The sequence below is a fragment of the Strongyloides ratti genome (assembly GCF_001040885.1).
Source record: "Strongyloides ratti genome assembly S_ratti_ED321, chromosome : 2".
In the NCBI taxonomy this organism is placed as follows: Eukaryota; Metazoa; Nematoda; class Chromadorea; order Rhabditida; family Strongyloididae; genus Strongyloides; species Strongyloides ratti.
Window position 1 is genome coordinate 14,237,471 of NC_037308.1, and position 16,386 is coordinate 14,253,856.

General features: G+C 17.9%; 2 protein-coding genes across 2 annotated transcripts; both read left to right on the plus strand.

Annotated features, from left to right (window-relative positions):
- Positions 1–11,075: 11,075 nt before the first annotated feature.
- Positions 11,076–13,014, plus strand: SRAE_2000451900 (Na+/H+ exchanger family and Cation/H+ exchanger domain-containing protein; the record flags this gene model as incomplete). Its single annotated transcript, XM_024643399.1, has 3 exons — positions 11,076–11,196; positions 11,256–12,394; positions 12,439–13,014. 3 exons carry the CDS (start codon positions 11,076–11,078, stop codon positions 13,012–13,014), a joined length of 1,836 nt encoding a protein of 611 aa, XP_024509072.1.
- Positions 13,015–13,568: 554 nt separating this feature from the next.
- On the plus strand, positions 13,569–15,291 carry SRAE_2000452000 (Atlastin; the record flags this gene model as incomplete). The annotated part of the gene is made up of 2 exons (XM_024643400.1): positions 13,569–13,745; positions 13,834–15,291. 2 exons carry the CDS (start codon positions 13,569–13,571, stop codon positions 15,289–15,291), a joined length of 1,635 nt encoding a protein of 544 aa, XP_024509073.1.
- Positions 15,292–16,386: the final 1,095 nt, after the last annotated feature.

The following is a 16,386-nucleotide window of genomic DNA, read 5'->3' on the forward strand; positions in this document are numbered from 1 at the left end:
TGTATATTAAATATCAAAAATATTTAGTTTATCTTTTCTTATCAAATAAAAATAATAATAGAATGAAATAGATGTTTGTTTTAAAAAAAAAAACTTTTCTTTAATTAAATAATAAATTTCAATTAAAAAAAAAAATGATATATTAAATAAATATATATCTCGCCTTTTTTTTTTTTCTTTATTACCAATAAAAGAATGTTTTCAATGATATATTTATTATATATAGATAGTATATAGTAGTAAAATAATAGTAAAAAATTTAATAATATTATACTTCTTATTGTCTGATAAACATTCTGTAAAAATAAATGAAGATACAAAATTTGTAATGCATTAACAGGGAAAAGTTAATAACACATAAAAATATGTCGTGATTTTATCAATTATACTTAAATGAATAAAAAATTTAATTAATTATTTATACAAAACAATGACATTTAATAAATAATTATATTTTCATTTTATAAAATTAATTAATAAATAAACAAATATTTACTAAAAAAAAATTTTATGAATGTGTTTACCTCATGAAAAAAAAAGACAATAACTAGTATATTTGTTAATGATATAAAATATTAGAAAAATATCTATTATCATTGTTTAATAAATTTTTACATTATTATAACAACTTTTTTATGTTTTTCTTAGTATTATATTGCATATAATATCATATCTAGACAAAATCAATCAGAAAATATTAAAAAAAAAAAATATTATTTCAAATATATATATATATTCTTATTCAAATATTCTAATTTATATGTTTATAACATTTCAAAAAAAAAAAAATATATATATATATTTATATATAATAAGTTGATTTTGTTAGTCAATTTATTAAAACATTTAACATTGTTTATGATTTTTAAAGTTAGAAAAAATTTAAAATTTTAAAATGATTATTATGTTTAATATATATATTATAATGAATGATAATATTTTTATTTATAAGAATAATACTTGTCGTAACTAAAACTATCAATTAGTTTAATTTGATAAAGTAAATACTTTATTTTAAGCTTATTATAATTAGAAATACAATAAACAATTAGGCATTTAAATAAAATTGAGAATTTTTTTTTTTGATATAAAATTAACCATAAAATATTAGGAAAATAACATATGTTTTATCAAATTATATTAATATATGTTAAGAATAAATAGATAAATTTTTTTTTATTTAAAAAAAAAAAGTGTTATCACTAAAATTTACACTATAATAAATAAAATTATAATTTAAAGAAATATTAAGATTCTTAAAAGATCAATGAAATGTTTATTAGCTTAATGTATAATAAATGAGAAAAACTATAAGGTAGTAAGTAAGATATGATAAACTTATAGTTTATAAAAGATACATATATATATATACTCTTTTATTTATCTCCTACAACTAACTCTTTATCAAATGAATAGTAAGAATAATATGAAAGAAAACCTCCACCTCTTCCTTTTTATTATCCAAAAGAACAGGTAAAAAGATGCTATGATTATTACCAAAATGTGAGAAGGTAATTAGATGAACTTTTATTTATTATATATATATATATATTCGTTAAAATGATTTGTTAAAATATATTGGCAATGCCAAATTAATTTAATTTAATCTTCTTTTATATCTTATAAAGTATTTAGTTTAATATAACTTATTTATTAAATACTAATATCTGTTTGTATGATAATAATAATATATAAATTATTTAAATTTAATAATTTACTATAATATAAAAATTATATCTATAAATATTACCAAGTAAAATTAAAGATACTTAATTTGTTTAAATAAAATACTTTTATTTATTAAATGACAATTTATGATGTTCCTAAGAATATTTAATAAATATATATATATATATATATATATTAAAGATAGATAAAATCTGTTAGATGAGTGACAAAAGAAAATATGGTAAAAGTGGTGGAGAGCGATAAAATATATTTATTTGAATATTTATTAAAAGATAAGATATATATATATATATATTTTAAAATAAAAGAATGGCATTAAAATGATGATAAAATAAATGGTGATTTATTATTACATATTTCTTGAAGGAATGTAGGTATATATGATAAAAAGAAATATTTTGTTGATTATAGAGAAATTTAATATTACCTCTATATTATTTTTCTTACTTTTACTGTTATGGGGGTGATAATAAAGTTAATTGAAAATATATAATAAAGTATAAAATATCACTAAGAAATATAAAATTTATAAAAAAAAAAATTTTTTAATAATATATAAAATATTTTTGTATTAAAATATATATTAAAATAGACATTTAATAATAAGTATGAATATATATAATATAAAAGTCTTAATAATCATACATTTTATGTATATAAATATATAGCAGATGGATGTATTTTAAATTGTTTATAAGGTTTATAATGAGGACATACAATAATCTTGTTTAGTTCATTTTTACTAAATCTTCTGCTATTGTGTGGTCAAGAGTAATATATGACTTCTATTTTATTTTATATATAAAGATAGACAATACCCAATAAGGATATATTTGTACATATATATATATTTATATATAAAACTTATACTTAACTATATTATCATATAGATCTAACATTTTAAAGAAAATATTTATAATAAAAAATTTTAATTGATGTAATTTTATAATTTTTTTTTTTCAAAATATATAATTTCAAAAAAACAAATACTATTAATTAGCAATGTTTAAAAATAATATTATCAAAATATATAAGAATGATAAATATATTTTTTTTTAAATGAAAAAAAAAATTTTTTTTTAAATATATATATCAATGTAATCAAAACGTATAATTTATAAGATGAAGACATGTCGAAAATAGAAAAACGAAAACATTAATTTATTAAAAAAAAAAAAAATAAAGTTGTAAAATAAAAAATATAATAATATTTCTTTATAACTAAAAATAAAATTGAGTATAAAAATTTAATTTTTATTGTTAAAAATAAAGTATACTTATTATTATAACAATGAAACATGGTTTTTAAGAAGGTAATGGATAAAAACTAGTTTTGTTTACTTCAAAAGCATATTACGATGATATTATATTTGTAAAAACACACAAATAAACGACATATTTGTGTTCTTATTACTTTTAACAATACCCTAAATATATTATTCTTAATAATACTTATTCTTTTTATATATTTATATAATTTACTAAAATATCAACAGATGTATATTAAATATATAGACTTATCAAATAGATATTGTTAATAGAGAAGTTATTTACCAAAGATAAAAAGATTAAACTTTAGTTAATTAATTAAAATAGTCATTTTCTATAGAAAACTTTTACAAAAATCTTTTGTTATCTTTTATAATACAATTTACAAATATTAAATATAATATTTTTAAATAAATATGGTTATCTAATAAAAATTAAACTTTTTCAAAAATTTATTTATTATAATAAAGTAAAATAAAAAAAATATTAAATTTTTTTTAACTATAATTGATATCTTAATTTTTTATAAGTCAAAATAAAATTTATAAATGTACTTTCTTATTGTTAAAAAAAAAAATTACATAAATATATTGTCAAATAATGTTAATGTTACAAAGAATTACATGTATAACAAATACAATAGTACAATTAAATACAACAATATACTAGTTAAGTAAGAAAAGTTCCGTTTAAAGACAATGAAAAGAACTATTAAATAAAAAAGATAAAAAAAAAATAAAACTTTCAATTTATATTACATCAAGAATATCTAATAAAATACACATTTATCTTTTAGAAATTAAAATGTCTTTTATCTTAAAATAAAAATTTTTAATGTTAATAAATATTTGAAAGAAATAAAAAAGTTTAAGTTATGATTCTTAAACAATTTTATAAAAGAAGTATAGGAACTCTTTTTATCATTTTAAAATATATATATTTTATAAAAATGCAAATAAAATACAAATTTTTTAACAAATAACTATATTTAATAGAACAATCAAGCTACTTCATCTTTTTTTTTTAATTTTTTTTTTTATAAAAATAATCAAATAGTAAGTTGTTAATAAGTTAAAATTTTTAACAGTTGTTTGTTCAAATACTTTTCGTCATTATTTTACAGTTTAAATTTATCAACTATAATTTATATTGTAAGTTAATAATATTAGACTGTTAAATAATATTTCAAACATAATATAATTTACTTTTTTTAAAAAAAAAAAAATTCATATATATATTTATTTTGAATAAGTAATTTTATAAAGAGTATTAGTAATTAATATGGACAAACAAACATTAGATATACAAATATTACTAGTAAAAAATAAATTTGAAGAAAAGTTGTTTTTGGGTATGAAATATTAGAATATTAGAATAAAATAATGGATGTAAGAAAAATATAAAATACTCTTTTTGAAAAAAAAAAATATATTTATAGATTTGGAAGAATGAAGAGAGATTGCAGTTGTAATGGTATAATTTAATCATGCTATATAAAAATAAATATAAAACTTTATTTTGCCTTTTTATTTTTAATCCATTTTTTTTTTATAATTTCTATTTTTCACACCATATACCATCTAAATAACTATTGTTTTCTAACTACTAACCATTTTGACAATAAATTTAAACAAAAAAAAAAAAAACTACAACTAATATTCTTAACACAGGGTACTAAGTATATAAAATAAAATGGCATATATAAAATAACAATTTATTTAACAAACTTAAATAATTTAATCATCATTAATAAAATTATAAAGATTATTCAAAAGTTAAAATCACTGATATTTGATGTCAAAAGTATAAATATTTTATAATTTGAAGGTTTTAAAATAATATCATTTTTAAATCGTTTAATTTTTGATATTTAAATGTTACGTTAATATAACAAAAAATTATTTCTAAAGATTTATGGATTATAGATTTTTTTAAATAAATATAATTTATTGATAAAAAAAAAGAGATAAATAATATTTTTTTTAAATGAAACTAATTTAAAATAACTTAAATGTTATTTTTTTTTATTAATTTTTCTTATTAAGAAATATATTTATGGTAATATAAAAAAAATAAATTAAGAAGTAATTCTTTATAATCTAGTTGATTGAAGAGATAAAAACATACAAGACATGCTATCTTTTAAAAATATATTTAGGCGACGATACTCAATTTTTTTAAACTGATAAAAGTATAACAATCTCTAAGGAAAATTTTTTTTTTGATTTATTATCCTGCCAACAATTGTAATATAAAGATAATTGTAGAGACAATATTTGAAGATAAATTTAAAATAGTATATTATTTAAAAATAGAAAATTAATTATGTATTTAAGATGTATCATTGTACATTTTTAAATACTTTTAAATTAGGTTTTAAATAATTTTTATTTTTAATTTGATAAAAATGATTATATGTTTACTTAAATGAAGATAATACTATATCTCATACTTTTGTCAAAATATATATATATAGTGAAATATAATATGAGGTAATGATAAAAAGTTTTAAAAATGTTATCCGTTAATATTATGTATAATTTTCATTTAAACAATGAAAGGTGAGAAAGAAAAAGAAAATCTTCAAATTTGTTCTCTTTGATACTGTTAAAATATCATAGGTTATAGTAAATATAAAATAAAAACCTAAAAATACTTTTTAATTTTATAAGAAGAGAAAAAAAAATGATACTAAACAATTTAACTATTTTAAAGTTTTGATAATGGAAGAATGGGAATTGAGATTTATTATATTTATGTATATATATATATTTAACATGTATATATGAAAATACCCTTACCATTGGGATAGTGGTAGCATATCATAAAAATAATATATATATATTATATATCTTTTCTTTGTAGGTTAAGCTTCTTCTTTTAAATATTATTTCTAAAAATGGAGAAATGAAATAAAATATCAAAAGTTATTTATTTATTGATAAAATATTACTATATCATGATTCTTTTATATTTTTCATATAATCTGACAAAACTCTTTTTTTTTTTTATTTATTTTTATACTACTATTACTACTACTACTACTGAAAAGTAGATCTTTTTAATTATTACAACAAAAAAGTCATTGATTAACTATTATTGGAACGTGAAAATTTATTCATATTATATCTTTATAAATATATATATATATATATATTTATGAAGCATAAATAAAATAATATTAATAATAGGTAAAGGACACAGTAGAGGCATATATATATATATGTTATTATTATAGTAATATTCTTCATTTGCGCATATAAAAAAGTTTATAAATATATTTAAGTAATATTATCATAATAACCAGATGTTTTGTTATTTAACATGTATCTATATATGTAACATATATAAAATTATGAGAAAAAGAAGACAGCAAAAATGCTATAAAATGAAAAATAATTATTTTTAAAATGTAGATACAAAAAAAAATTTATTCCAGTAAAAAGATGTTAAAAATGTTAACTTAAAAGAAAAGAATTTTTGTGATAAAACTTTTTAAGTTAAATCAATCATTCCACTTGAAAAGCTTTAAACAATTATACTTCGAGTAGATGTTCATTATTCAAAAAGTTTTATTTTGTTTAAATTTATAAATATGTATATAAAGTTAGAAAATGTTGGAAAGAAAGATAAAATATATTAAAATTTTAAGTATATTTCACGGTCTGAAATTCTTTCCTCTTTTTGATATAGGAATTAATTTATCTTGATATCCGTAAATTAAGAAATATTGTCTATATATAATTATGATAAGAAAAAAAATTAATGATTGTTACAAAAGAAATGAAAAAAAAAAAAAAAAAATAGTTAAGACAATTAAATATAATTTATATAAATGTAAAAGTATATTTAAATATTTAGAAATTTCTTAAAAATTTTTATTGATGTATGAATGTTATTTTTATTATATATTAAATTTGATTTTAAAATATATTTGAATGAAAAAAAATTTTAAATATAAATTTAAAAATAAACCATTTTTCTTTACTTTTATTTTGTTGCCATGGAATTTTATATTTGAAACGCATTAAAAGGTATTGAAAATGTTCCTTTTTTTTTACAACAAACAAACAATTTGTTATTCATGGATTTTTTTTTATAATAATACTATTATAAGTTTTGGATTCTTAATAATTTTTTTTATCGACTATTTTAAAAATTAATTGTAATTTCAATATCTTTTACTTTAAACTTTGGAAATTACATTTTAGTAAAACTATATTAATAATGTTTAACTTGTTATCATATGGTTTAATTATTTTTTAAAAAACAATTTTATTTTTTTTAACCATTCAAAAATATGTTGAATGATTAATTTTAAATGAATAAAGTAGTATTAAATATAATTGATATATAATATAACATTTCTTAACATCATTGTTTAATACAAGAACATTTTTTTAAAATATATTTCAATTAATTTATTAAATAGATATTTATGTAAATTAATAATATCTAATAAGTAGGTTTAAGCTTTCATCATTAAATTTTAATATGAAATAAATTATTATTGGCAAAAGTATAATAATCTTTTTTTATTGGGGTTAAAATTAAAATAAATATTTAACAAACAAAAAAATTTTCTTGATTTGATTTCCAAGGACAAAAAAAAAATTAAATTAAATTATCAAAATCTGTAACATTATAAAACACTTAATTATCTTTTACTATCTTGATTTATTTTAACATAAAAATATTAAAAAAAAATTATTTAAAAAAAAAACTTTGTTTTGATAGAAGTGATTATCCTTCTTCTTCTTCTTGACTAGAACATTTTTATCATTTCTTTTAATAGTTTTCTAATTTTTTTTTCTTATTATAAAATATAATCCTTATTAATAAGAAAAAAGTTTTTTTTCTATTAAAAAATGAATATTTAATTTAATAAAGTATTTACTTTTAGAATTTAAAATAATTTGAATTTATATAAAAACTATGAAATTTAATAAAAAATTAATGATTTTGTGTACTTTTATCAAGCATAACATTATAAAAGATTTTTTTTAAAGGTATAATAGCATAAATTTTATCTAATTATTTATCTAATAATAAATATTTTCTATCAAAATAAAAATAATTTTAAAATTTATTTTAAATTAAAAGGTTATAACATATTTTTCTTATTTAAAAAAAATCAAAATATAACTATATTAAAAAAACTTTTAAAAGCATAAATGACTAATAATCTTTTAAAATGTAAATAAAAGTACTTAATTCTAAATGTTCTTAAATAATAGCTGTTAAAAAAGTTATTTATTCTTCTAATAGTCTATATTTCATCGTATTTAATCAAATGAATAAATTACTTTTTTTTAATATTTTTATTGTTATAATTATTTCGTTTGAATATTTAAATTTATCTATTGATAATAAAGATAAAAATACTAATTATGATAATATCTTCTTAATAGTATTTAATTTTGATTTAGTAATTTAAATTTTATAGATTTAAGTGAGTTGTTATGCTTTAAAACATTTTTATTAACAAAAGTAATTTTAATTCAAATATCTTTAGTAATAGTAGAGATTCAATAAATAAGTTTTTATAGTAAATTTGAATAAAGATGTTTGAAAAAAAAACATTAATTTTCATATTTAAAAAATAGTTTTTGCAATAATATAATAGCATTTATCTATCATTAAATTTTGTTTGCTTCTACTTTTTTTTTCCTTAGTATATTTCTTCATATAGAAAGTTAATGATTATATTGAAAAAAAATTTTTTAGCTATTTGTTGTAGACGCTTAAGATGTTAAAATTTCAGATGGCATTCTTCAAAGTTTATAAAATGAAAATTGAGGGATGTATTTTGGTGTAATACTATAATCAATATATTTTTTTAATTTACATTACATTTATTTATTTTTTCAATAGTTTAATTAATTATGAAAATTTTTTAAAAGATGTTATAGTATGATGGGAATAATATTAATAATTTGTAACATTAAATAAATATTATATATGTTTTTTGAAAACTTTTAATTTGATCTGTTAATAAAACATAAAAATAATACAATAAATGTTTTAATATATTAAAGTTTCATTGAATTTTTTTTTAAATTAAAATAATATTATTCAATTATTAAACAACAATTTTTTATCGAAATACAAGATTCTTCAAAAGATAAAATTCATCGATATTATGTTTTCTTTTTTGTAAAAAATTTAAAATTTAAAAATGATAAATGGGATTTAATACAATTATTCAGAAATTTGTATATAAAAAATTAAAAAAACTTTTGAAATATTTATAAGTAAAGTTAATATAAAATATTTTGAGTTTTTAAAAAAAAAAGTTAAGCAATCCATAATAAAATTTGTATAAAATGTTTGAAAAAAATCTCACAAAAAAAAACAAATATAATAGCTTCAAATATTTTTAATTAATTTTTATTTTTTAAACTAAAAGATTAAAAGAAAATTATAATAAATTATAATTCTAGTTACAAGGTTGTAGAAAAACAAATAGACTTTTAGAATCTTCTGGATAATATTTACCTGTCATTTTCAAATCCTCTCTTAACTTTTTTTTTAAACAATAATAATATAAATTATTGAATATAATTGATTTGAATTTCTTTTTATAAATGTTATTTAAATTGTCACATTATTTTTTATGAAAATAAAATACATAAATAATCAGTTAGTTAATAATTATTTTAAATTTAAAGTACAAAACTAAAGTAACCAATAAAAAGTATATTTCACTAAAAATTAATTTATAAATGTCGTTTTTACTTCTAATTTTATATGAACTTTTTTTAAGTAATTATTTTATAAAAAATGAATATTTTTACTTCTTCTAGAAATTATTTTTTTTCCATTTATAATACCATTAATACTATAAAGTTATCAAGATTTTTACATACATATTGTGTAACATTTTCTTTAAAATAAGATAAAATAACTTACAAATAAAAAGATACTTAATTTACTTAGAAAAAATTATAATGCACTAATAAAATCATGTTGTACTTTTTTTTAATTTTTTATAATCATTTTCAAAAAAAAAATGTTATTTTTAATAAAAATTCCTTTTATTTTTTTTTGAAGAATTATTTGAGACTAATGAATTATTAGAAGTATTAAAATATAACTTTTTTAGAAATTTTTATACGTAAATATCATTTTTTTTTTTAGTATAATAATGAATATAACATTAAAAATCTTTAATTATATTTATAAACATTTTTATGTTGATTTACTATATTGACGAATAAATATGCATACGGTAACGACAAGATAATACAAAATTATTTATAATATAAAAATATTATTATCATATAAATACTTTAACAAATAAATAATATTATAAAAGTATTCTTTTTTTTTTGTCAAATTTTATAAATTGTTTTAAACATTTGTAAATTCTTAAGATATATAATTATTTTTAGAATATAACAATAGACCCCTTATTTTTTTAAAAAAAAAAACAAGTATTTTTTTTGTTTACTTTTTTTTAGATTTTTAAATAATTAACACAAAAAAAAGTTATATACGGATAGTTTTTTATTTCATCTTTTTATTACTACAGAGAATTTAATATTTTCTATTTAGTTAAAAGTTACTATTTTTCTTTTAAGTTTACTTTCAAATAATCACATTAACAATATATCCATTTCAAATAAAAAAAGGTGTTACCTTAACTACTATTGATTATTCATTCATTTTTTTCTAAACTAACTTTTTATTAAATTGGCATCTATTTTTAAGTCTATGTATTTTATATGTACATATACTTTTCATTAATAATAGATTCTTTTTTTTTGCATCATTTCTAACAATTGTTAGGAAGAATAAAAACTTAAATAAACTTACTTTTTAATTTATTATACAATTTTATTATATAAGAAGGAGGAATAAAAATCACTGATATAACGAATCTTCAGAAAAGGGGCTGTTGTGATATGTTTAAAAAAGTTAAATGAAAAATAAAGTTATTGAATTTACCATATTGTAGTAAAAAAAAGCATTATATGTATCAAATGGATTAATACATACGTTTATTTACCGTTGATTATTTGTACTTTATTTTATTATAAAAAGTTCATTCTATTTAAATTATTTATTCATAACAATAAGACATATATTCTGATAAAAGTAAAACATTTACAATAATGAATGAAACAGTACACGAACATTCAGGAGGATTTCAAGTATTCTCTTTTAATTGGGAAGAGGTTAAAGCTCCTGTTATAATTTGTGGATGGCTATTATTAGCTGGAGTTGCTAAAATAGGTATGTTAATTAATTAATAATCTTTTTTTTTGAATATATAAATATATAAATTATTTAAGTTTTCCATTTATCATCAAGATATAGAACTGTTATACCAGATTCAGCCTCTCTAATAATTCTTGGTCTTATTATTGGTGGATTTTGTAAATTAGGAAATGTTGATGAAGAACAATATTTTCTTGATTTTCATACATTTTTTTATTTTCTTTTACCACCAATTATCTTTGATGCAGGATATTTTATGCCTAATAAATTTCTATTTCATAATATAGCATCTGTTGGTGTTTTTGCTATTGCTGGAACAATTTTAAATACTGGAGCAATTGGTGGATTTTTATATATGCTTAATTGTTTTAATATTTTTTCAATACAATTTACTTTTATTCAAATTTTTACTTTTGCATCACTAATTTCAGCTGTTGATCCTGTTGCTGTTTTGGCATTATTTGAAGAATTAAATGTTAATTCTTATCTTTATATTGCTATTTTTGGTGAATCCCTTTTTAATGATGGTGTTAGTGTTGTGTTATTTGAAATTTTTAGTGAATTTGATAGAATTGGTGCTAGTAATTTAGTTGCTTCTGATTATATTAAAGCTGTCATCCTATTTCCAATTGCTATTTTTGGTGGTTTTTTAATTGGTATTATTAGTGGTATAATTGTTTCATGGGTTACCAAACATTCATTTCAAGTTAAAATTCTTAATCCTGTTTTTATATTTATTTTCCCATACTTATCATATTTAGGAGGTGAATTAATTGGATTATCACCTATCTTATCAATTGTTGCATGTGGAATGTTTATGAAACAATATGTTGGTGAAAATATTGGTAAAAATGCTTCTACAGCAATAAAATATTTTATTAAGATGTTAGCGCATATTTGTGAATCAGTTATTTATATGTTTCTTGGATTGTCTGCTTTTGCTTTGCATTATTATTGGGATACATGGTTTGTCATATCAACAATTTTTATATGTTTTATATCACGTGTAATTTTTGTGATTCTTCAATGTCTTGTGATAAATCCTTTTAGAAAAAATAAATTTACATTAAAACAACAAATTGTAATGTTTTATGGAGGATTAAGAGGTTGTATTTGTTATGGTATGATTCAAAATATAAGTAGTGATGTTCCAGCAAAGAATATGTTTATTGCAGCAGTAATATCTGAAGTATTTTTTACTGTATTTTTACATGTAAGTTTTAATTTTATTTTAAAAATATAATTACTCATTTGAAGGGAATAACAATAAGAGGAGTCTTATATTTATTAAAAATTGAACCAGAAGATGATACAAAACAAGAATGGGAAGAAAAAAATTCTTTTTATGGTCGTTGCAAAAGGCGTTATCTTGATCCTTTACTTAAAAGGTACTCCTCAAAAATGTCTTTTGTTAATAAAAATGCAACAAATGTTTCAATAAACAATATGAACTCATTTGGACAAGAAGATTTTAATGATATAAATAAGACAAATAATTATAATGATAATTCAAAAAGTCAAGAAAATAATAAAAATAAATTGAGTATACATAATATATTTAAAAGAATAAAAATTGGTCATGATAATAATAATAGTAATGTAGAAATAAACGTTAGTAATGAAAATAATTTTAAAAATTTAAACATTGAAGAAGCACTTGAAAAAACAGAAAAAATAGTTGAAACATACATAGAAGATCAAAATACCATAAGAGAAATTTCAGTAAAACTTATTAAAATGTTAGATGAAAATAAACTTTTATCCGAAAACAATCCAGAAAGTGATATAGAAGATGATTCATTATCATCAATGAAAAAACGTACTAGTCATTAAATGATTTTATAAAATATATCTGTAAATTTACTATTATAAATTTATCGAAATTTACATTATTTAAATTGTCAAATTACAACTACATAAATATATACTATTTGATCTTTCTTTTTATTTTTCAATAAACTTTACATAATCTTGATTATTTTATAATATAAAAATACTTTTCATTCTAGTCGTTGATATTCCAACATCATAAAATAATACTCAAATATATTTATTATTCAAGCTATATGTATGATAATAATATGTATAACTCTTAGTATTTTCAAAAAAAAAAAATATATATATATTATTCTAGTTGGAAAATTTTTTCCTATATAAACATTTTACCAATGTACATATCAGTAGAAATTTTTTGGTGACATTGTTTTGTTGTTTTATATCACATGTACCTATATTAAATTTTATTAGACAAATTTTTTTTTTTTAGTTATTTAAATTTTGTGGAGTACTTTTTTCAACAGTAAATATTATTACTCTTAATAAATTCATTTTCATAACTATTATTGTCTTTTTTTTTTCTAGAGAATAATAAAGTATAAATAATAAGAATGGCTGAAGAAGTAAATACAACAATTATAGAAGAAATTGATAATTTTGAAGAGATAGATTATATTAACAATCCTCAACCGGTAAGAATTGTTGAATCTGATGGATTTGGAAAGTATTTCTGTAACAAAAAATTTTTAAAAGAATTTTTACTTGAATCAGATAATGCTGATAAAAAGGTTAGTGATTTTATTTATTTATTTTTTTTATATATATTAATATTGTTTATTTTATGTGGTATTATAATTTTTTTTTTTAATTTTATAGGTTGCTATAGTTTCTGTTGCTGGAGCATATAGGAAAGGAAAAAGTTTTTTACTCAATTTCTTTCTTCGTTATTTGAAGTCTTTGAATACTGTTGATCTCCAAGCTGGTAGATGGATGGAAACAGAAGACTCGTTAAAAGGTTTTAGTTGGAGAGGTGGTAGTGAAAGAGATACAAGTGGCATATTATTTTGGTCACAACCATTTCTTTTAAAAGACAAAAATGGTGAAGAAATAGTTATTATTTTGATGGACACACAGGGAGCTTTTGATACACAAAGTACTGTTAAGGATAATGCAACAATTTTTGCTTTATCAACAATGATTGCTGCAACACAAATTTTTAATATTTCTCAAAACATTCAAGAAGATGATCTTCAACATTTACAGTTATTTACTGAATATGGAAAACTTGCTCTGGAAGAATCTTTTAGTAAACCATTTCAACATCTTTTATTTTTAGTTAGGGATTGGAGTTATCCTTATGAAGCTGAGTATGGTTTTGAAGGTGGTAAAAGGGTTCTTGAAAGTCGTTTACATATTGATGAAAAGCAACACCATGAACTTAGGCAGATACGTGAACAGATACATGAATGTTTTGAGAAAATGGAATGTTTTTTGATGCCTCACCCTGGTCTCAAGGTAGCTACTAATCCAAATTTTAAAGGTCACCTAAATGAGATTGATGGTGAATTTAAATCATGTTTAGAAACTTTTATTGAACATATTTTTGATTCAAATAATATTATTCCAAAATCAATTAATGGATCACAAATAACATGCAGAGAATTGTATGAATATTTAATCTGTTATACAGAAATTTTTGGAAATGATACACTTCCAGAACCTAAAAGTATGCTTGTAGCAACAGCAGAAGCTAATAATAGAGCTGCTGTTGAGAAAGCTAGAATGGTATATGTAAAAGAAATGGAAGAAATTTGTGGTGGTGGTACACCATATATGCAATCTGCTGAATTAGAAAAAGAACATGAACGTGTTAAAAATAGTGCAATTGAATGTTTTAAGAGAATGAAAAAGATGGGAGGTAAAGAATTTTCTGAAGAATATATTGGTTTTCTTGAAAATGGTATAGAAATGCATTGGGAAGCATACCAAAAAGTTAATGCATCAAAAAATCTTTTCAAGTCAATGAAAACACCAACAGTTTTGGTAGCCTTGCTTATAATGAATTATGTTGGACAAGAAATTTTCCAACTTATTGGTATTGAACTTTTTGCTTCTATCTTTACAACACTTCTTTTTATAATAATTATTGTTATATCTGTTTGGACTTATTCTAGATACAGCGGAACTCTTCGTACTACTGGACAGCAAATAGATGATGGTGTATTATATCTTTGGGAAAATTTTCTTTCACCTATTTCTAAACAAGGAATTTCTACAGCTGCGGATATTGCTATCAAAATGAATACAACATCTTCAGATAAAAAAAGAAATTAATTTTTTTAACTATATAGATAATATTTTTGCTTATAAATAAATATTTTCACTCTTTAACAAATTTATCATAATTACATATTTGTTTTAATATTGTTCAAAAATTCAATTTTATATCTTTTATTTTATGGTTATTTATGAATTATTTTTTTCTAATATATTATATACAATTGAAAAAAGTTTGAATATATTTTTTTTATTCTTATAATAATATAAAGAATAGTATAAAAAAAAATTTGTAAGATATAACAAAATAACTGTAATTATTTGGTTATAGTATTCTTTATAAAAGTTTTGTTATTTCTAGTTTACGAAAGTAGGATATTTAATTTTAATGAGAATGATTGTTAAATAATTATATATATATTATTTCTTTCTTATTGTTTTGTTAGCAATTGATATAAAAATAGTTAATTATTGGTATTGAAATAAAAAGAGATATATATATACATATTTCTTTCTTTTTTTTTTTATATTAATGACGTACAGTTGAAGTATTTTTAGTTTTCTTGTATAAATAAAAAAAAAATTTATTGTCTTTTTTTGTTGTTATTTTTAAGTAATACAATGAGTAAAAAGAGATGAAAGTAAATATTTTGTAAAGATAATTATACATTATCTTTAAGAACGTCATTTTATTTTTTTTTTTACACTTTTATTTAAATTTTAAAATAAAGAACTGTAACTACAGTCATTCTTAATACTTTTAATTTTAGTATTCTAATCACTGTACATGAAATAATAAGATTTTTTTTTATTTTAATAATTATTAATAAAAAAAAAATAATATATATAATATAATATTTTAATAAGTAATAATAATAAAATAATTGTTACCTTCTTATATTTTTTTAATCTTATAATTTTACAACAACAATTTATATTTGTATCACAATTTCAACCATTAGTTACGTTAATGACATTCTATTAATAATTATAACATTTTGTCAATATATTTTGGCAAAGAAAAATAATATATATATTAATATTATTTTAGAATAGTGTAAATATCTTCATTAAAAAATGAAATATATATTTTTTATGTGAATAGATGAGATTAAATATTATAAAAGTTATTATAAATGAATATAAATTTTT